The sequence below is a fragment of the Aphis gossypii genome, chromosome 2 (genome assembly GCF_020184175.1).
Source record: "Aphis gossypii isolate Hap1 chromosome 2, ASM2018417v2, whole genome shotgun sequence".
Lineage (NCBI taxonomy): Eukaryota > Metazoa > Arthropoda > Insecta > Hemiptera > Aphididae > Aphis > Aphis gossypii.
In genome coordinates, this window is record NC_065531.1 from 11,810,958 (window position 1) to 11,836,251 (window position 25,294).

The following is a 25,294-nucleotide window of genomic DNA, read 5'->3' on the forward strand; positions in this document are numbered from 1 at the left end:
TCACCAATATCGGTAATCAAAAAACACGAGTCGAATTTTACTATCTTGCATATTGTATATTTTACTACATTGTGTATTTATAATTTAAACATATTATGTACCTACTTGCACGGTTTACATACATGCTATAATAAAAAAAAATATTGTAGTAATATAATTTAACATATTAAAGATTAGATTTTATAAAACAATTAAACATCAAGTGAATCAAAACCTGTACGTCCTGTACATAATCAATAAATTAGTAGATAAATCGTTAATAGGGTTATCTACGTTTGTGATTCAATATATGACCACTAGCTCAGTAATTGATTAAGAGATCATAAAATGTTATCAGATTTAAAATATAATTTTTTATAATACAAGCGTAAACCTAAGACATTACGTCATAACGATGAATTATAAGTTTATAATAACTATAACTATATTAAGTGAAGACGAAAATTTCAAATCAATCAATATTATAAGTAGTATGGTGACAATGCATTATTTTGTCGGAGGTGAATTTTATATTACCTAACAATAATAATACGATGGCTTGTGTACCACGGGGGGGTAAAATGGTATTATTTTAATCCAAAGGGGAATAACTGCGATGGGATTTCGATCGCGACTATTGCGCGTGTGCATAAGTGCAATGCGATGTATCCCATCAAAACGATAATTTACTTGTCGAATATTTTATCCTAATGGCTGCAGGTACCATAATAATAATATAATACAACACATAATGCTAGCGCCGGCAGCGAATTCGTTATGTGGGAAAAACTTGTGCTCCATATTATATGCGTATAGTGCGTCAACTATGTACAGTATAATGCTAATATATCCCACAACACTACCCTGGGCATACGAGTGCATTAAGCCGGGGGATAATTCGAATTCCACGTAACCCATCATCGTCACAATTGAATATTTTTCGGTCTGTCGTGAGATTTATACCAGCGCGAAATGCATTTCGCATCGTATAATGGACAAATGCGTTTCAAAAGTAATTATTCCAAACGCCATTATATATTATGCTGCATACGTGTACTGCATATAGTACAGTTGGCACATTTCACGTGTGAGATGGTCTATATACCATTATAATATGTACTGAGACATCTATAATTCGGTCTGCAATAATTTGATGATAGTAAATTCGAAAACTAGTGAGACATACGGCGTTCTATATACGTATATTATGATATAAATGTATTGTATAAATTAAACGCAATTATAGTGGACACAATAAAACTCTCGGGGTTAGAAAAATCCCCCGCGATGCAGACATTTTGTCGTTAGTATCGATTAGATATTAATTTATACAAAATACGAAATAAATATAAAAAAAACTACTTCAGTTCTACCTACACTGACGGACGATGGCTGCAACTGAAAATACTAATACATTTAATAATTAGTATACATATTTTAAGAATACCTAAGTGAATATAATATATGGATTTTAAATGCAATTTATTCAACCTATGCCATAAAATTCGCAATAATAACTCAAAATAACTTTATCTATACACGATATTATAGAAAGTCAAAGATTATTATTCTGACGAAGTAATAACTAAAATAATTATTTTCAAACACGTGTGTTTTTCGATTTAAACTAAATAATTACTAATTTTGTTCAAGAGCACAGGCAAAAAGAAAAATGATTTTTGTATGCAACGAAATTTAAAAACATAATTAGGTATCTATCATATTATACGTAGCATCCATTACGGCATGAGATCAAATAGTTTTTGGAACGCGCGTGCACTCTGCTATACCCATCGCTTTTATTTGAAGTCGTGGTACGAACGAAGCACATTTAATCCGAAAACAAATATTCTTAAAAAGTCACAACGGCCGCCGTCTTCGCCACCCATAATATAATAACAGCTCCGACGGTCGGTGATACGTGAGCAGGGTACGTACGACTGGCTATCACACAAACCCTTATACCTTTCCTCCTTACAACCCTCCCTCCTTCCGTAGCCAATCCATCCCTTATAGCGTAGCGTACACTTCATAAACTTAAACATTACCATAATTACTATTTACGCAACTAAACGCAACTACATTAAATTGAAAATATTATTTCGTATTAGACTGTAAACACACGCGTGGGCTGTGATAAAATACCGTTTCGAGCCGTCCTTCTTGATTCTTCGAAAACTCCGTATCGAACATGCCGACCAGTCAGAAACTCTTCTGAGAATAATAAAATATAAACGAAAGGGTGTTTTATACACCCATATATCTATCAATCGACAATAACCAACAATTGCATTGTGTATATAGGTGGAATGCGCTTGTTTTTCCTATTGATTTTTTAGTCTATTATTAATAACACATTACGTCCATCGATCGTAGATAATAGGTATAAATGTATAATCGTTTTCTTTGAATTGACTAAAATACTGGATCACATACCCCATTATTGGAACTATAAATACAAATCCTTATTTACGGTCTCCGTTAAGTGTAAGCGCTATTTCCTATTATTCGTATAATAATAATTTAATATTTGAATCTGGATTGTATCTCAACAAACAGGATGTCAGCTGTTTAAATTATCGTCCCGATTTACCGACAGCGACCAAACCAAACTTGACGAAGTTTAAACGCAGAAAGCAAAAACAATTACGTGACAGAGCGTGTTTTTTCAGCGTAGGATACGAATTCGAGTGAATGACTACGAAAGGCGGCGCCGGACGTAAGGTCATAATGTCTGAGACTGACGTATATCATTACTCTTGGATCACAAATCGACGAAGAGAAAGAAAGAAGAGTGGTGTCCGTAAAGCACGACGATTACTGAGAGAGAAGTAAACAAATGTGGAGTGCAATCGACTCGAGTTGAAGTCAAAGATTACACTACGGTGAAAATGACTGCAATCGACGTAGATTTTGAGGAATATTTGCCCTTTTTGACGATGTCACAACCGCAACAAAAAACATAATCACGATTCCAGGCGAGCTTCCCAAAGGGTTTTCGGATGTTCTTCAACCCTAAATGTTTCCAACCAGCGTAGTGTAAGCCGCTTAAAAAATGATGCTGAATGGACCGACAGACACGTCTATTAAGTACTCCGAGGTACTCCAGTGTGAGTAGAATATCACCCAGCTCACAATTTTAAATAAAATACCAAAATGCACAAGGCGTGACAAACGCTCAATCTATCGCTAATTTCGACGTGCATCAGAATTCAGAATTACTACTGTCTACGTGATGTTGCCGATGACCGTACTAAGCAGATAAATAGTACCTATAATACACATTCGATGTACTTATATTGAATATAAATTATTCTGTAATGATTATGAGTGACTACAGTTTTATTAGAGCAGGCACTATTTACGGTGTATAGGATGTATCTGTGATAAGTTTTTCAGATTTCAGATACATCCTAGCTATATGCATAATACACGCGTTCGTTTTTTTTATTAGAGTGCACTGTCCACACGCGTCGTACGTCGTATACTACATATTCGTACTGTGACCATATAACTATAATAATACGCATAAAATAATGAATAATTTAATGTTGTAATAGTGTTAGAAACCGTGTAGGGGGGTAGTGATGATCGCGTGTCACCGTACAATATAGCTCGCGGAACCCGCCGGTGGCGTATCGTCCATATATATCGTACGCGGACAAATCGCATTTTATTATCTGCGGGCGGCAGAAAAGCGTACGATTATTTTCTCCGGAACGGGACGACGGGCGTGGGGGGGGTGTCGATGTCAATATAGGGTTGACGAGAGAAAGGGAGTCGACGTATCGCGGCCCGCGGCAAACCGTGTATCACGCTCGTCCGATCGGCCGCGCCCGAGTCAGCGTATTATATCTCCGCAACGTCAATTAATACGACGACGCGATAGTTCGTGTACGCCGGACAGGGACTATATAATATTATGCCTAAGTGCACGCTATATACATTGCGAACACAATGCGTGTACGATATTATTATTTGTACAGCGCGTTCGTCGTGTGCTCGATGACAGTGGCGTCAGTTGTGCACTTGTGCGTCACGATGCACATTAGTACATTACAACCCCCCCGCGTAAGCGCGTTGTCCGTGCCCGCGACGCGAGCGGCGTTGACAAATCCGTCCCCGGGGAGGGTGATGCAGGTGGTGCGGTCGTTGTTATTATACTATCATTTATTCATTATTGTTATTACCGTCATAAAACGTAATTGCGCTTGCGACAGCACTATACAATAATATGATATTGTCGTACGCTTTGGCAGTCGTACGACGTTACGTTGGTTTCGCCGCGGCTCTAGGACGACGGGCGAACGTCGTCGGATTTTTGACAAAATTTTAAGACCGCTGACGTATTGTAACGATATGATATAATATTAATGTACCGTACAAATTACGCTTCGTGTTATAAACGAATTCATATTCTGAGACCTATTCAACAAATATATATATTATTACCTGTAGGGCTGTAGATATAATTTTGTTGAAACGGATTGACATTGATAGTATCTATGTATAAATTCTTGAAGTTCTCTGCGCGAATTCCCGCTTGAACTCGAATTGTATAATATTATTTTAATTAAAACGCAATATTTGAAATCGTCAATTGGCATCGAAAAATATGTTTGAATATGTGCTCGCTCCTTTGAAACTATTCACGCAGTACAATGTAGATAGTATTTCTGTTTTCCGCGTGACTTCTCTATGCCGACGTTTCAGACATTCCTTATTAATATATAATATATAATATATATATATATTATTTTGAAACTCCAGACTTTGTATCAAAAGGGATTACGGTTCTAAAAATAACGTTCCTTGAAAATTGCTTTTGATTTTATATATTTTACAGTATATACAGATACAATTTGGATTATTTGTTATTCGCACCTATACACGTAATTTATTGATTTCTTGAAATTATAAAAACTGAATGCAATTTACTGTAATTGACAAATCAAATATTTATATTTATCATTTTTTTTTTTATTTTATTTAATCCACACAAGTAATACATGTATATCGTAGAAATATAGTATGTAGTTAATATTATACTTTACATTATGTATAAAATATGTATAACAGATTGTGAGTATACTTTTTATATATTATTATTATTAAAATAAGGACCATTGTTGTAGTAGTCTCGTATAATGAATAATGATAAATTACTTTGTTACTGATATTTCTATGAATTTAACGACAAGATACGCATCTATATCACGTTATTTTTACTAGTGTTAATATTTTTATGGACGTTAAGTTTATCAGCCGTATACAGACAACAGATTTATTGAGAATAAAATTGCCGACAAACGAATATGAATCACAATCTCGACAAAAGTCGTGTTTTTTTTTTGTCATCATTTAAAACGGTTCACAGTTAAAACCACGTCAGTCAATAGTCAGAACTAGGCAAAAATATCGAGACATAACAATGAAACTCACACATTTATGCTTTACGCATGACGTATAAGTGATATGGGCGTATTGAAATACTAGTAAATGTAGGTATATTATGTGAAGCGATCTGCTCCCAATAGTTCGGTCGAGGGGAGGGGGATTTCTTTATGACATGGCCCCGAGGGAATTTCCTTAGCACAAACTACAGGTCGGCCGGCGATATAATAATAATAATAATAATAACATGATACAATTTTGAAGTTACGAACGTCAGACGAGCGTGCGCGCGGTCTCGTCTCGTCACGTCTCCCGCGACTCCACCGGTCGGCGGGGTGTGACATCTGCAGCACCCTCCACCGTCGTACTCAAGTCGTCGACGAGAAAAGTGCAGCAGACATTATAGGTATATTATATTATTATTACCGTGCGTATAGCTACAACACAATAATAACGATATAATAATACTATATCAGTGATACGCACTGCACCTTCGTCGTGGGTTTGATAGTGACAGCCGAGTCATCCCCCTCCGAATGTCCGTTTTTCACCCCGTATGAATGTTATACGAAAGTTCTGCACACCGTACCACCGCAGATGACGTGAACACACGACCATATGACGTTTATTACAACATATATACAATATATTATATATATAGCGTCCACTGACCCGCTGGTTTTCCATCATATATAGGTTCGCGGTCGAAAAGGTTACGGCGCCCGATGAGACGCGAACGCGGCCGCACCTGACAGGGTTTCCACACTGCCCACCCTGCTCTCCTTTAAAACCACCGCCTTCTCCTTAAAACCCGACCGATACACCCACGGAACGGACGAGCGCGCACTCACACTCGCGTATACGTACATACTTTAATTTATACGTGTTCACACACACACATAGACGCGCTATCATCGTATATATATTATTATACGCATGCACGTACATATTACATATATATATATATATATATATATAAGTATACGTCGTACATCCCCCGGGGGACTACCGCCGCCGAGACGCTGCTCGAGAGACAGCAGCTGGTCCCCCCGCTGCAGTTGTACCACTGAGAACAACCGCCGCCACCACCCTCTTCTACCCACACTCAACCGATATAACTCCGTCTTCTTCGCCATACTTGCAACACACACACACACACCCATAAATATATATATAAAAGCGCCTCCGACGGTCGCACACGCACAAACCGGCATCGTCGACGACGATGCTGAAGCCGCGCCCGTCCGTCGGTGTGTGTATATATATAGTGTACCCCCGAGAGACCTGCTGCGACGACGACGACGACAACCACGGTTCGTACGCTATACTATTGCCACTACTACTGCTATACGACTGTTACTATATAATATCATTATTATTATATATATATACGTATAACTGTATAGTGTATATATATATAATACTTGTACTAACTATACAAATGGTACTACACGCGAATCGGAACGGAAAAGTTTGTTACCTCCACCGCCGCTCGTCCTCTGTTCGAGCCGTCTAGTCGAGGTACGTGACGGCACCTGCGGGTGAAGAGGGCGGTGGCGCCTCGTCAGGGAAAAACGACGACTACCACCCCTCTGCCACGTGTGCGCGTAACGGCTACGGGTGGTGGTGGAGCTGAAGGCGTACTCGCGAGAAGCGTATACCGGCGGGAAAACCGAGCCGGCAACGCCGCGTCCCCAGAGACCTGACCGTGCCCGTTGAATTTCCCATTGCGTTACAATGGGAATTCATTTTGACCGATGTTCCTGCAGCCGCCGCCGCCGCCCGCGCTCAACTCGCTGACGGACATCCCAAAGTAATTATGATCTCGAATCGATTTTTTATATTTATAACATACGTATTATATATATACCGCGGGCGCAATAATTGTATGCACGCGCAAAATACTGTTCGCACATGCATTATATGATACATATATTACCATCATACAGTGTAGAACTGAGGGGCCAGACGGTCAGACGATTTCAAGATCCCTCTTTGTTGGAATTTATTATTATACATTTAGTAGACGCCTATACATTAAATCTCAGTGACCGCTGTCTTCGACGGTTGTTCATATTGTTGTGGTTCTTCAAAAAAAAAATGGATTTTCAGCAGATTTTTATTAAAAAAAAAAGTTTGGCCAAACCTACTATGAGCACGTATTTAGACGATTGTTGGTTGGTAACGAAAAAAAATCAAAACTATGTTACGGTCACATTGAGGGATTTCAAATAGAAAATTATTCCAAATAATTTTCTAAGAAATATGAAAAGTACAATTAGTAATAATTAGAAATATATTTATAAAAATAAATTACAAGTGATCTCGCATGAACTCACTTCTTTTTTAAAAAATCGATTTAACATAAATTTACGCTAACCAAAACCATTCGATAATCATTTTCAACAATAAAACTAAATATTAGTAATAAATAAAAAATACGCCGCAACGATATAGTAGACTGTGTCAAAAGAATTTCAAACGATATAATATAATATTCTATCATATATTATTTCTATATATTTGCGTATATAATATGAAGTTGGAGTGGAATGGTTATCGCGATATATTACGCATCACAAAGTTTTCCAAGCGTCCCGTAATATTCGTAAATACACACACTGGTGGTGGCAAATACCGCTTTCACGCTATACTGTTGAAAATATAGATGTGGAAAAATTCGACAATCTATTCAGCAATGTAGATACAAAACTATAGAAGGTAGTGCAAAAACTTGATCAACTTTATAAAAAATACTTATAAAAAATATGATTTTCTTATCAATCTTATCGTTCAGCGTGTTATGGGATATAAATAATATAATATAATATTATTTTAAATAATATAAATAATGATAATAATAAATAATATACCTACTCGTATTTGATACTATTTTGTTCCATTATAATAATCGTATTTTTAAATATCTATATTATTATTTTTTTCCTTTGACCCTCCTTCTATTATCCTGGCTATAACTGATAAAAATTATTAACGCATTTTTACTACACCTATCGTATTAGCTTGTAATTTAGTGTTGTATGTTAAGTATCAGTGGTATATAATATGCATATACAGGATGAGTCTGATCAGGGAAATTCTTACTGAGAAGGGAATTATTCGGCAAATAAATTACCTAAACTTAAACTTATTTTATTATCCAATTTAAATAACTTATAACATTTGTTAAATAAAACATTTTTACATATTTTATCATTTGTAAATGTGAAAGATTTGCAAATTATAATTCACCACATACTTATATGCTTTGTCGTTCAGTACCTTCCTTCGTAGAAACGAATTTTTATACAAAAAATCTAAATTCAAACACGTCAACAAATTTGTAATACTGTAATAATGCAATGGAAATTTGTCTACTTTCACACGACAACCGACAACCTGTCTGAATGTTAACGCCTGTATTATATTTATTTCATTCAACTATAGAATATTGCAGTTGACACATGACTTTTAATCTAAAACCTTGTGTGAAATATTTTGATAATATTAATAAATTTAAATATTTATATATTTAGAAGTTAGGATAATATCATGTAAAACATATTATTTTTAGATACTATAAAACCGTACTTTGTGTTTGTATTATTGCCTAATAAATAATAAATATTATCAAATACTTAATCATATTTAATTATTTATTTGTGGAGAACGAACATACCCTAATGGCCCAAAACACTGATTAGTTATATATAATACAGAGTTTATACACTGTACTAAATATGTATGTATATTCATTATACAGTTTAGTAGAATAAATTACCAGTAGGTATAAACAAAAGTAATTTATAACAAAATTAGATTAGGTTAAAATACATAATTTGTTAGAATGAATAATTTTAAACATAATAATTGGTTGTATTAAGATCATGTTAATATACAAAACAAAGATAAGGTTGAAACTTCAACTTAATCAAATTTTTTTTTCTCCCAAAAATTCAAGTTTATATCAAACCTTATAACTTAAACTTTCATTTTCGAATATACTTGGTTATTATCATGACTCGTCAAAACTAATAATTTTCAATCGTTCCGTAAAACATTTAAACATAATAAATCTCAAATGTGATAATGGTTATAATTGTTATATGAATATCACCCAATATAGTATCTATCATTATCATTATCAAGTATAGCCAATTCATGATATTTATGATATTAGATTTAGTATTTATTTAGTATTTAATTTTGTTGTTTATGAAAATAAAAATTTACATTGTACTTAGGTTTACTGTTTACTATTTATTTTTCATCGTGTCAACCGGTTATTCTTACAGTAATAATAAACGTAAAGGCGGCAACAGTTGTCTTATGTATAAGCGTAATATTATATTATCTTTATGACTATATATAAATATAATAGTTGACGAAACGTCCTCTTGTAACAATAAAGAATTCCCTTAAAGGTATTTAATACAATAAAAATCGACTACCTACCTATACTGTAACAAAAACGCGGATATTGGTACACACACATATATAGTTATACGCATATATTATTATATATATTATTATTATTAAATATACAGTTAATCGGTACAACATCGAGATCGGAGAACACGCAGTGATATTGTGGCAAACTATACGATATAATATTATATGAAAGTTGCAGATATAGATATATCGCGAGTAATCATTTGTACACAATAAACATCAAGTCCATACCGGGCACGTCGTCTTTAAAAATAATAATTACAATTTATGATTATGATAATTATAACCTAATAAGAAAAATGTGGTAAAAATTTAAACGAATAATATCTCACTAGAGTAACATAATATTATTGTATGCGACGACGTATAATTTTGTGCTCATCTCTTCGCCGCGCATTATTATTATAATATACAGTGTCTAAAAAGTTTGGAAGTTTTTTACAAGTATACCGACGATATAGATATATTAAACATTTTTTGCGGGATTTCCATGTATACTAAACATAATATGTGTGTGTCTGCAGTGTGATTGTGTGCGCTCGTGAAGTATAAATAAGAACCTCTGGTGCTCGTTGAGGAAAAAGTGTCCTATCTCTCAACGCTTTTGAAAAACAGAAGTGGTATCCCGCTCACTCGTAATATGCAATATACGCAATGCACGTATATACACAGGTATTTCGAAAGCGATGCTACCGTACATACATCTATCGCATGCCCCGAGCTCGTAACTATAAAAACCAGTGCGGTGCACGTTCTAATATATAATGCTACTGATTTCGCACCACGCGGTAGTTGAACACAACATGTTTTATGGGTAAGTAGTATATAAAATCGGTGTACTTACGTCTGAGCGAACGAGGTGTAGCCTGTTTCCTCCTAGACATGATGCGTGTGATACCGCACGATTCGCGCCTGACCGCGTTAAGTTCGCGCCTTTTTATCTCTCTCTCTCTATCTCTCTCTCTCTCTTTATATATATATCCCTCTCTTTCTCTAGCTCGTCCTTCCGCTCCTTAATCGTTATTTGTTTTTTCGTTTTCGCACAAGTCCCTCGCCGCGCCCGCCGACGTAAGCGCGAACACGCGATCCTCCCGACCGACCAACGGTAGCGGCGAGACCACTGCGAGTGGACTGATATACGAGTGCGATCGGAGGAGCTGCGGCACCGGACGTTTGCGATTCCGCACGCGCGTTTAAAACGTTTGCGACCGGAAACGGTCGCACCACTCTCGCGGGGTGCAAAAAAAAAGCACGGCACGCGTATATACAATCTCTTAGACACTTACGCACTGGGTGAATGATATCGTGTACAATAATATATTTTATACATGTATATATGTATAATAGAAAATAGATATTATCGTGGTGCGATTATGATATCACACTATTGCCGCACTTTCACACCGTCGTCGCGGTCAAAAATATATATATTAAATTAATTTTTTTTCCGTAGGTACGCGACGACTGCGTCTCGAGCGAAATTCCCCGATTCCCAGTACGATAGATTTCCGTGTACACGCGATTAGCCCACTTACGAACAGTGCACATCGTACGTGTACGTCATAATGTACGCGTATTGTATTTACGCGCCGCCGCGGCCGTACGTGCGTGTTGAGCGCGTGTAGCGTATAGAGAACACTTCCGGTCCGGACAACGTCGGGCCAGTGACTTCCGCCGCCGGCGAAACGTTCGTCGCCGACGCCGCCGACGCACGGCCATGAGCAGACGGGCCGGCGCGCGCAACCCTTATACATCGTATACGCGTCGTGTGCGCGCCCGCTGAGCTGTGTACACATAATAATATGTATATACATATCATAATATACGCACCGTACACGTGTAGGTCGCGATATGCGTACGGACGGTAAAATAATTAACCTATCATAACGTTATTATTATATTATCGTCAACCGCGTTATATATAATGCGTATTGCCGATATCGTAAGTGATACGTTGATCGTTTTTATTGTTTTAAAACATTTAAGTCGAGGGCCTTGTACATAGTGCCGGCGTAAACGTATTGGAGCGCGCCGTCAATGTCGTTATATCAGGTCGAATAGCTAACGTGCCGTGCGCTCTTTGAAATCATAAACGTTTACCGTGTTTATTTGTTTATATATTATATATATATATTATTGTCATTGTTTACACTATCCTATCAAAGTCAAAATGCTTTTAGTGGAGACTTTTGCTATTTACTTCAAAAATATTTGACATCAAATACTTGCAGCAGTAGTATACAGCATACCGCGTGTAGTACTACGCTATAATATCGTGTACCTACTTATTATATTATAATATTATGTGATATAAGTATTCGAACTTTATACATGATAACACAAATATCAGAAAATATGAAATATTATGTTACAACATATATTATAATAAGTAACTGATAAATTAATATCATATTCTTATATACGTGTTGATCATTACAAAATCGGAAATTCCAATTGTTTTGTTTTTAAATCAAAGTTTGCACGTAGTTAGCACGAATTTACATGGAATTTTATGTACCACTAAATCAACCACAGCCGATTGCCACACTGACCGAACCCGATTTTCAACATTGATAACATTTAAAACATTATTTTTTAAAGAAATTTAATCATAAAAAATCATACTTCAGATTTAAGATTAGTAATGGTCGGTAACCACTGTTCAAAATAATCGTAAGTTATTAAAAACTTATTTTTACTATTGTCTACACATTCACTACAATAATTGTAAAATATTATGATGTTTATTTAATATTCATTTTCCAGTTGTTATTATAATAAAAGAAAAGAAATGTGGAGTGGTTTTTAATTCTCAACATCAAGTCTCGAATGATATATTTACTGACTAAAATAATAATATAATATCGTCTTTCTCCTTTTCTTCCTTCTTAAAAAAATTAATTTATACGTCAATTGCAAATTATCATATATAATATATATATTTATGTCAAAATATAATTAATAATTGTACATACTCATATACTTTATTATATTAATATTATTATTTGTCATCACTGTTTTTGGAAGTAATAACAGTATAACAGTATGATACCTAATTTCAAATAAAAAAAAAAACGTAAATTACGTAATTACTAGGTACCAGTTTTAATGAATATTAATATATTCACTGCATAAATATTTAACTACTTGCGCATAGAATGCAATACCTATTATATTATTTATTATATAACGATTAACGGTACGTATAACATTTTACGTGATACAAATCAGAACATTATTACATATTTATAGAGGTACACATAAATAATAAGGTTAAACGTTATTGTAGCTATTGTGATTTGTGACTAATGTCTTAAGGGATAATAATTATAATCATACCTACTCATTTAACCAAACTCGCCAGTCACCACACTAATTGAAAACTATACGTATTATCAAAATTCATCAAAAGTAAACATTAAACGTAGTTATGAATATGAATGTATTGTGTATCGCGTATTTTTAGCAAATATACCTAACCGATTATTGTAATATAATTACTTTACCACTCGCTGATAACCGTTATAATGGTTTTTATCTCAATTAAAGGTGTTGAGTTAATAATTATCATACTAGTTGTTAACAATGAGTTTATATCATTTCACATTTGTTATGTTTTTAACGCGTCTTGTCGCTGTGTTTTTAAGTGCGTATTTAACCATAAACACTGAACACTAAACAAATATAAAAACAAAATTGACCTCAAAAATTGCCACTCACCAGTATCCAGTAGAGATTTCAAATGCTTGCGATTTTCAATATCCTAACGGCTTACTCAATTCAACAAAATTACCAACCATTATCGGTAATCTATAATATATTATTGACTCGGACATCTGAAAACTATTTTGAATATGTTGTGAAGTTAACACATACTATATTTCTTATATAATAGCATTAATATATTCGGTGATTATTTAGTGTGTTATAACTAAAAAAGGTAACTCATATACCTATGATTGAATATCTTTACTCGTTTTCAGACTTAGAATATGAATATTTTGAAATATACCTACCAAGCACGATGTATGGTGCATACGCCTGATAAAAACACACTATTGAATAATGAAATAAGTATATTAATAATATAGTCATTAACATTATCGCACAACACTACTGAATTTGGTTAACTTCAAAAGTAGACTTGTTCCAATATTTTAAAAGTTTATTTTAAAAAAACATACAGAACTACAATACTTACAATCGTATGAGTTTAAACTAGGTAATGAATGTAAATTTTTTCATGGTACACATTATGAATTATGATACTCACTATGGTAATTGCCAATTGGTATTATTAACCCTTCATGGTCACTGACATAGTGGCACTGTGGTGTCATAATATCTTTGAAATTAAATATTTGATTTTTTTTTTTTAATCAATATTCATTAGAAGATGTTCGTTAAATCAAAAACAGTATTATATATAACAAAGCTGCCGAAATAAATTATGATGATCTAAAGAAAACTAAGAAAACTAAAAAAGCAGAAATTCGCTCTGCTATATAGAATCGTGACTCGTGAGTACCTCATCAATAAATAGGTCACTGTATGAATGTGTTAAATTTAAATTCCGCCTATATTTTTATTAATAGATTACCTATATTGCAATTAGTAATTTATTTTTATAGTAATAGTGCGGTAAGTTTCACTATTTTTAAAAAAAACCAAAGCACGCACAATAGAAAGGAACAAAAAAATAAATAATAATTATTAGATATAATATTATATAATATAAAATTATTAGTTGTTATCAAGTAATTTGTAATCCAATATATTACATAGATAGATTTCTCAAAAGACATCTAAATGGCTAAATATTTTAAAAACTGAACTATACACCTATAATTAATAATGTGTAATGTGTATAGACTATAGGTAAGTAACAATAAAAACTATAAGTTACTACGAATATGAACTATTTTTCGAATTAAAACATAATTATTTTTTCTAAGCTATAAAACAATATTAGTTTTGGCGATTAAAATATTTGGTTTACTTGGAAAAAAATAATTTAGAAAATATAAATTATATAAAATAACAAAATTAACTTATCAGCCAGTATAATAAAAAAATAATAAAGGGAATGCAATATTTTTTTTGTTAAGACGAGATTATTTATTTGGATATTGGAAGAGGTTTTGGAAGATTTAAAAAAGACAATTGGTGGACGTGTGTTGTTGCGATATTTTTGAGCAATTGAAGATAATATGAATAATGTCATAAATCGCTGAGTTGTTCCAAACCATGAAGTTGGGGGGGAGGTGAAATAAAACTAAAACTACAAAAAAATAAAACTAAAATTATTATTTATAACTCAAAGATGTAAGTAAATAGTAATATTATATAAAACTATAGGTATTATAAATTATAATAATAATTATTGTTGTATTATGATATATGAATAAATATATTTGTATATTATAGGTACAGGTACCGTAACTATATAAATATAAAATATATTGTATACAGTATACAGTATACTTAATGATTATCTATAACAAAAAAATAGTTAATCTTTAAACCTATCATATTGATTAATTTTACCAAAAAAATTACATATTATAATTTATATGTACTTAAAATTGTAAACATGGTAATAATTAGAAACTACCTACTATTTATAATTGAATAGTTAATTATATATTACTTACGTAGTACCACGTAAGTATTATAAATTACAAAGTTATATATGTATAAATTTCATGAATAATTATTATTCATCTATATATTATAATATGTAGAAAATATTTATAAATTGATTATTGATATCAAAGAACTATAGATATACTCATCTAAAAAATAATATTTATAATCAAATATCAACTCAATTAAACTATTCAAATTTTTATTCGTATTTATTTATTTTAATAGCTAGTATAGGAGTACTTATAGGACATAGGTAAATGGTAATAATATAATAGTTGGTGGTATGGGTACAAAGCTACTTCACGGGTAGCTTTGTTTATTAAAAATTAAAATACTACTCCTTCTCTAAAAAAAAAATTCATCAAGTCTCCTGATATGCCTAACAATATTTACAGTTAACACTGGTTATACTGTAACGTATCGTATATAAATTCGAACATATTCAACATATTATATGTAACGTGTTAACTATACGTAGGTATTGAATGTACGGAATACGATACGATACGGTGTATGTAATGTGAATCCGACTTTAAAGTGGCGAAATCATAATAGAATCCCAAATCAGGGTATAAATTTGAGGGTTTATCATTTCAATTTTTTTTTAATTGTAAAACAAAAGTTATTGTTCACTATTTTATTTATAGCATAAGCACGGTATGATCTACCATGTAATTACAAAAAAAATCTTTATCGCCTGGTCATAAATACATACATACATAGGTAAACGATAAACTGTGTATGGTATGAATAATTTGTATCAGTATCACCTATCAATCAGAATGTGAAATAATAAAATTTATTAGTTTTACGACTTCAGTTGTCACGCTCATTTTAATAACAATGATCGGAATATGTTATCAGAACGATAGAACATCACCACAATATTAAGTACAGGAACAAATAATAATACTGTGGTATCTACCTATTAGTATTTAAAATATAGTTCTATAATGCTGTAATAATTTGTTGTCGTATTTTGTATATTATGTAGATATATATTATACGTATTCAGTATTTATATAAATATATATATGTATAATTATTTATAAATAAGAATATTGTAATGAATTTTTTCAAATGAATAATAAACAATAAAATATTTTTAAAACATGTTTGGTTATCACACTCGAATAATTTTCAAAAGTCACGCAGTGATGTGAAAACTATTTAAAACAAGTTCATGAAGTATAATACGATATACTAAAATAGGATGGCCAAACTACTTGGCCGAAAAGAAAAGAAAACTCGTTTTTCACTGCAATTGAATACCTGTATTAATGGTTGGCTAAGCATAAGCTTTTAATCAAACTATGAAAACAATATTTATAAACTACTTTATTTTGAAAAAAAAATAATAAACAGACTGCTTACTTCGTGAGTTACCTTATGACACAGCTGATCAATACGAAGTATATGGACATATAGTTGTTTCATATTCGACAGACTATTAAAATCTAAACAGAAATTATTTTTTATAAATACAATTTATAAAAAAAAATCAGAAGATAATCATAAGATAGTTGATGAAAGTCACAAACCACTATTACAAAATTTCCAAATACCCTTCCAGCCAAGTTTAAAATTGCCAGAAATAAGTAATGGATGGTTGTAACGATTGTAACGCTTCTGGAAGAAAATATGTAACTGGTATGATTAAGTCTTCAGAGAAGTTCGACCTAGATAATTTTAAACCGCAATTAGTTGAAGGTTTTATGCCAATAAGTCCTCCTACAAAAGATTTAAAAGAAAAAACAGTTGAACAATCAGAAAGAGCAAAACGATTTATAAGAGATTAACTGATTAAATAAATATTTATAATATTTAAAAATCCATCGCAATAAAGTATTAGAAATACTCAAATACATAAATTAAATAAATAAACATGTCATAAACCCGAAACTCATATTTTATAAACTGATCACTCTACAAGTAAGTATTTATTTATTTATGTATATAATGTATAGATAAAAATAGATACGTTAACTAGAATAAAAATATAAGATCCAACAGTATTTAATTAACTGTGTAATTTTATATATTTTAAGTACCTTTATGTACAATAAATAATAATAGTAACTATGGTCTATGAGCAAAAACAATTTACAAAAGTATTGAATTATAACATGACTTCACATTAAATGATCATTGATCAACTAAAAATGTACTTGCCCAATAGGTCAAACATTTATATTAATTTAATAAAATCATTCATCAACAATATTTATTAATTATTTGTAACATAGGTATTTCCTAAATATTGTAAAAACCATGTATAATGTATATAATATGTATTAATATATTATATATATTTATTTTTATTTTACAAATATTGTAAACATCCTAAATAACAATAAAGCTCAGTAATTATACAATTTTATTTGGTAAATAATTTAATACTAAGCAGTAAATAGTTATAAGCTATACTGCTATATATACTATATACTCGTATATTAATATATATATATATATATATATATATATATATATCTTGGAATAATTTTTATAATTTGTACACAAATCGTTTTATATATGTATTTTATTTATTTTAATATCATTGCAAAAAAAAATTGAAATATATTTGCTTACAAAGTATTATTATTTTTTTTTTTTTGCAGTAAAGACAATTTATATTTATCTGCAGATTATAAAGTAAATGACAATTTCGAAAGATCAACAAAAATTAGTCAATATGTCATTGATTTTTTATTAACTAATTGATTAATGATAATATATAATTTGTATAATATGTAATTATTATTAAAAGTATTAGGTATGGTTGAAATGATGTTTATTTTTTTAATTAAAATGTGATTAATAGTGTAAATATATGTTCGTGCCTCATGGTATGTAAATAGCATAAAATTAATATAAATTTTAAATATTTTAAAAATTGCCTTACGGATGTTGGAAGCCATTTAATACTCGATCGAGTGTCAGTAAATGAATATTAGGAAGGCCGTATTAGAGTAAACTAATGAAACTATTCTAAGTTCTCAAACATTCAGAAAAAAAATTATTTTAAATGTTAAGGAATCAAATCATTGTGACGACTAGCCAGAAGGCGATGAGACACGGATATCGATAATAACTACTTCTGGGACTCGAGACGAGACCTCTGCAAGTCCGAGAGGATTCTTTTATAGATATTTTTGTACGATACACATACCCGTCCGGACAACGTCAGGTGCTCATATCATAGGTAATAATTAGTAGGTATATTTGTCATTGGTTTTCAATATCGTTTGTTTAATTATAATATATCTCTAACTATGCTTTTTGAAAATAAAGTTAATATGAAAAATATATATAATATTTTGCCTTCCGATCATCAAAATACAACTCCGAGTTACGCCAGTAATATAATATTAGCTATGTGTAAGCATTAAAACATAACAGTCAAATACAGTTTTTAATAACAAAATGATTTGTTGCAACGTTTTTCATAAAATATTATAATAGCTAAAAATAAATAATATATTAAAATAGTACACCAAAAATAACAGCAAATTTACGAATTATTATTCCCCAGTAAAAAAGTGTAAGAATCATAATTCAATATATGAAATATAGATAACATATTAATATATTATAATGTTTTTGGAAATAAATTGACCGTCTAATATATTTTGAATAATGTTGTTTAGTTGTTGTGGATATACTCGCTTAAATGTTTAATTGTTTGTTCGATTGCTAATTTTGTATCAGTTCTATACTAATAGGTATTTCGTGAAGAAAAACAATTTATAGTATATTTATTTAAATTTTTGCATTATTTAATATGTTATAAATAAATAATAATCTTCTAACAAAGTACATAAAAATTTAAAAAAAAATAGAAGATAAAAAAAACAAAATAATGATACTGTGTCCGGACGAACGGATAGGTACTCCAGAGCTGACGGACGGAGATTCTCAACTACCGGATGTCCAGATTAAGAGACCTGCAAAGCTGCTGTCGTCAAAGTTCAGAAAATTTGATTGTACTTCTTTGATATTATTGTGGAGGATCGAATTATAATTTTAACGAAAATCCATCGCTGATTTCACGACGTATTAAAAACGATACAACAGTAAAGCCTTCTGTGTCTGCTGTAGACCAGAGGTCGAGGTGGCCGAACAAGAGTTGAAGATCTCTGGATGACTGTATACATGGACACCGCTCACAAAATGTACCACCGCTGAATATGATCAAATGTAACGAAAATGATTTTAACACCGATCCGACACTCGAAGGAAGGCAAACGATTGTTTGTGATTCAATCTCTCAGCTTCGTAACAACAACCAGCGAACATCCTCACGTGTGCGAGTCAACGTATTGGATGTCGAGACAGTTCTACACGATGATGGCCGGAGGAATCCACTACGGGATAACCACGATCCAAACGCCGTTTCCTGTCAGCACAGGGAAAGAGATTACTTAAAGACGGCAGAAGTTTGTACTACTGGCGGTGCAAAAAAATGTTAGTACCTAATATAGGGATATGAAACTTTAAACTTTTTCTGATATAATTGTTATAGTCTGTTTTAGACTCCTGTCCCTTCCTGTCGACAACATCACTTCCAACACTATCATCGTATATAACTATTTGAACTGTCTCGATATCCAATTCGTTGACTGGCACACATGAGGATGTCGGCTGGTTGTTGTTACGAAGCTGAGAGAATACATCGCAAACAATTGTTTGCCTTCCTTCGAGTGTCGGATCGGTGTTATAATCATTTTCGTTACATCCAATCATATTCAACAGTGGTACATTTCGTGAGCGGTGGTGCCACCTCGATTTTTGGTCCACAATAGACACAGAAGGCTTTACTTTTGTATTCAATACGTCGTGAAATCAGCGATGAATTTTCCTTAAAATTATATTTCGAATCCTTCGCAATAATATCAAAGAAGTACAATCAAATTTTCTGAACTTTGACGACAGCAGCCTTGCACGTCTCTTAATCTGTACATCCGGTTGAGAATCTCTGTCCATCAGCTCTATCAGTACTTGTCTATCACAATGAAATTGTATCAGAAATAAACATTATAATTTTTACTGTGTAATAACTGAGTCATGAGCTCAGTAGTTAAAAGGGATTGGAAGCTGTGATTTTCTCTTTTGTCTAACACACGCAGAATATAGGTATATACTATATAGACGTGTTTTCATTCCTATGTAATGTACTATGTACACTATGTTAACTATATAACCTCTTAAATGAACTAAATCAAATGCACATTAACGATTACCTACATATAAGCATGGTAATAATGTACCTAACGTAACCGTTTAGATTTATAAAATCGGAACTGTTTATAAGTTAAATATAAGATATATAATAAAAGAAATAATATCAGAATATCTAAGTTGATTAAGATGACGTCACACTCTCTCGCAAATATTATCTTCGACTTTCAAACGTAAAACATAGAAAATGTGGGTCCAGCAAAACTATTTTTATGGAGTTTGTAGTTAGCATTCCATTAACCTAATTAATAATTAATGAAAAGTGCATCCAATATACCAGTCTACTAGTCTACCCACTATACAGCAAAGCTACTTCCTCGATTTTTACAATTACCTAGTAATATCATCAAATAATATTTATACGAGTACAGTACACACTAAAAATTATTAACACACTTTTTATACAATAAATATTATATTCCATAACATTCGCATAATATACCTACCAAGGTATTTTAGTAGTGTAATTTTTTTACTATTCTAAAAATACATCCATACTTCATAATTCATTATATGAATATTAATTAAATTGTTGATTTGAAAGTTTAATTTTCATGTTTTCCAAAAGATTAATCACTTACTTATATTTAGGTAATTTATTGTAATAATTATAGAAATTAATAAAAAAAAATTTTTTAATTTTTTGTTAACATTCCTTGATTAAAAAAAAATGAAATTAGAGTGATTAGACTTAATTTTTAATTGATAGAAAGGGACAATTACTTAAGGATGTTTTTTTTCAAACAAAAAACATTTTAGAAAATAAAACCAATTTTAATTAAAATGTACATATATTTTCAATTTTCTAGCATATCATAAGAATAATTATTAATAAAATATAAATATAACATATTTTATAATCAATGAGATGTATTTATGATTTTACAATTTTAAGGTTATCAAAATGTATTTTAAGTATTATATGTATTTAGGTACAACATACTCAATTTTTAATAATTCATCTAATGTCTTTATAATCCTAAACTTTGAACTTTTCTCAGAATCCAAAGGAGCATTACCAGGTCTTGCCAAAAGAATTGAATTACAGCCGGCCTTTACAGCTGCTTCTGCTTCAGCAACTACGTCAGTTAAAAATAAAATATCACTACAGTTTACATTTATCTCATTAGCAATATTTATATAACTGGTTTCCGAGCCTTTTGGACCCATTTTAGTATCAAAATATTTTAAAAATATACTAGACACATCTCCATACATGGAATATTGAAATAAATACTCTTGAGCTTCTGTACTCCCAGAAGAGTAAGTGTATATTTTTTTACCCAAGTCAGTTAGCTTATTTAAAACAGGTAATACATCTTCATATAAATGACCTTTTAGAAGACCACTTTCATATCCATCTTTCCAGATATGACCTTGTAATTGCTTCAGAGCAGTAGTTTTCTTATCATATTTCATCTGCCAAAGTACATTATTAATGACAGATTTCTTTGCATTGTTATCGTTGCCTGAAGATATTGGTACAAAGCCTTTAACATTGGAATCAATAACTGCTTGTGCGCGCAATAATTCTAAATCTTGTTGAAAGCTCTCATCATTCCAGTGTTTTTCTATGTAATCCTCTAAGACCGTGGAGACATAAGGAAATAATGTATCTTTAACAAAACTAATTGATGTAATTGTTCCTTCAATGTCAAGGAGAATAACATTCTCGTTCAATGGCATTTTATATCATATAGCTATTATCAACACCTATAAAAACAAAAATACAAATTTTTAGTATTTTATAAATGTATTTATATAAATTGTTTGTTATTATACTTAATTACTCAAAAAGAGATACATAATTGTTTAACTAATACTTTAAACAAAAATTTGTATTTAATATAGAAATAAATATCTAATTTCTAATATTAAAATCTAAATTATTTATTATCTTTTATTTTTTAATTAATATATTTAAAATTATTTAAAATGATAAAAAAATACATTGTATTAAGTGAACCTCTTTAGCAATGGTTTCCAAACTATGCACCGCAATGCACTAAGGGTACTGTGGTAATAATATATAATTTTAAATGTAGAGAATTTTTCTTATTATTCTATTTTTCGAGGTATTCTCAGCAGAGCATTTTGGCTAAATTTGATCCAAAAAAGGACATCGCAAAAAAAAGTTTGGAAACTGTTTGCTGTTACTCTATAATGTACAATTACCTATTTAATGTATTGGTATATACTGAAAATTTGAATGCCTTTGTTATAGAATAGGTAATAAATACCTAATGCAATAGGTACCTATAATACTATAATAGATTAGTTTTATCTAGACATATTATACTTATGCAAGTCCTTACTCTTTTACTACTTAGATACCTACCTATATAAATACTGTAACATTATTATTTGCTCTAAATTTGTGTTAAGCATATTATTGTATAGCACTAAATAAATTCATAATAATAAGTAAGCAGACATGCATATTTTACCTTTAGTTTTTGGATTTACGCAGCCAATAAAGGAGGTCTTTCGAAGATGTTTGAAACAATATTGTAGAACAACTTGAAGTTACCGACTAACAGGAAAAAAAAATATTAATTAATATTTAATAGTAGGTGAATAATTATTATTAATATTAAGAGATTCGAAAAATATTTCTCAATTTGTATGGCACATGCAATAGATTATAGATAAGACGTGCAGTCGGTGGCCGGTCTTATCGTCGTTATCTTGCACTTATCAGTAGATAAGACCCATTATGGTACCTATTTTTTTTATAGTATTGTAGTATACTGTACCTTCCCAAAAAAAAATGACCTTGCTACTGTCGAGTACTGTGTACACTGCTGTACATCTTTGATACAAAAAGTACCTATACATAAACCTATAACTAATAATTGTCATTAACTATTACAATAATAATCGAGAATATAAGTAGGTATGTGAATACTGAATATATTATGTCATATGTATTTAACAATGTTTAAAGGACTAGGACATCACAATCGCATGTATGCATTCTTGTTTCCGTCTTACTAATGTGCAACACGATAAATTTATATTCAGCAGTGCGGTATTTCCAATTTGTTGTGTACAGTAATGTTGTACACTATTAATAAAGCGAATTAACCAATAATTATCAAACGTATTACTTAAAACTTATTAGTATAATAAATAGTACCTATCCGAGTTTTAAAATTTTAACAGCGGCACTTAATTGATTGAGTAAATAGTTAAGTATGAGCAAGTCGCAAGTATATAATGTGTATAAATAGTTGGTAGGTAGGTACCTACTAGAAATTTTAAAATTTAAAATTTCTCAAACAGTCAAACTTAACAAATCTCTCAAACAATCAACGAGAGAACACAGACTATGTTTTCAACTCTAATAAAAGACGCCACAGTCGCGGGTGTTGTCTCCGTTTTACATACGTTCAACATAGCAAATTTTCGTTCAGCGGAATCAATTTTACTAAAAAATTTGCTATGTTGTAGGTATGTATCATGTACCTATGTAAGACGGAGATAACAGTAAGTCAAAATTCAACACATGTGGGTGTGCCATGACGATTAACACATGCGGCGTCTTCTTAAATTTGGCTTTAAGTTAAAACCACTTGTTTGAAAAAATAGCCGTTTTAATGATGACCATCACTTATCAATTATCTGCTGTAGTGCTGTGAATTGTGAATTTTCCGACTTTAAGCCCTTTAAGGGTCATTCCCGAATCCCAGTTATAGGTACAACTTTTATCGTTTCACATTCATAAAATATTCTTCATCAAAGCTTCCTTAATTTCAAACGTCTTAATACCTACCTTGTTTCTTAGTTATTATTAATAGGGACTGAGACGCTAAGTGAGTAGCCGAGTAGGTACTAAATAATCTTAAAATTAAAAATATAGATAATCTAAAATAAATGTATTCGATGTAATGAACAAAATGTATGATAAATGATATAGTATGTATTTATATAAAAAAAGTAGGTCAGCGTAATTCGGTGGTGGATGTTTGTCCATCGTCCCTTCGGTCCTCGGACAGGATAGTGTAATTTTACTGTAGGTATTCGATTTTAATGCAATATGATTCGATAAAAAACGATTTTGAGCGGACGAGGGGATCTTTTTTATTTAATTTTATTCGCTCCTATGGTGATAAACACAGCCGTAATTATTTTATATTACATAATAGTAAAGTTGTACATTTTTTCTCCTTTAACCGTTTTTGTTTCGAGTATCATTTCGAAAATCGAAAAATGACCTCTCTAAAGTACCAGCTCAAAAACATTACCTTTCAGAAAATATGCTACACTTGTACTTCTGAGCAAGTTTAGGGGGAGAAAAAGTATTTACAGAATAAAAAAAAAATAAACATCATTGTAAAACCAATACATTCCTCGCTCCGCTCAAAATTTAAAAATAACTAGTATCAACTTGAAATTTAATTTTTTATTCTTAGTTTACTTATTCGTATCTAATACACGTACATTGAAAATGTTTGCAATCTAAAAATTATTTCTGATTTTTCTATCTTTATTCTCTTACCACAGATCGACAAAATTACAGACTAATCTATATCTATTGACACAAGCATTATTTTACCTTCTTCAGATTTATTGTTGAAAA

At 31.4% G+C, this 25,294-nt stretch overlaps 2 protein-coding genes across 3 annotated transcripts in view; both read right to left on the reverse strand.

Annotated features, from left to right (window-relative positions):
- LOC114126172 (zinc finger protein 521) overlaps positions 1 to 13,564 on the reverse strand; it is a 113,485-nt gene extending 99,921 nt beyond the window's left edge. The window contains exon 1 of one of the 2 annotated variants that reach the window (XM_050199676.1): positions 13,546 to 13,564. Coding sequence is in view for 1 of the 2 variants with exons in the window: in XM_050199675.1 (XP_050055632.1) it covers positions 10,670 to 10,709 (40 nt within the window). In the remaining variant the exon portion in view is untranslated. Of the gene's footprint in view, positions 1 to 10,669; positions 11,495 to 13,545 lie in introns of those variants that run through there. The other variant, XM_050199675.1, reaches the window with a different exon arrangement.
- Positions 13,565 to 21,484: 7,920 nt separating this feature from the next.
- Positions 21,485 to 23,356, reverse strand: LOC114126177 (enolase-phosphatase E1). Its single transcript, XM_027990069.2, has 2 exons — positions 23,160 to 23,356; positions 21,485 to 22,425 (listed from the first exon to the last, which is right to left on the reverse strand). The coding sequence occupies exon 2, from the start codon at positions 22,396 to 22,398 to the stop codon at positions 21,631 to 21,633; it is 768 nt and encodes a 255-aa protein (XP_027845870.1). The 5' UTR covers positions 22,399 to 22,425; positions 23,160 to 23,356; the 3' UTR covers positions 21,485 to 21,630.
- Between the last annotated feature and the right edge of the window lie 1,938 nt (positions 23,357 to 25,294).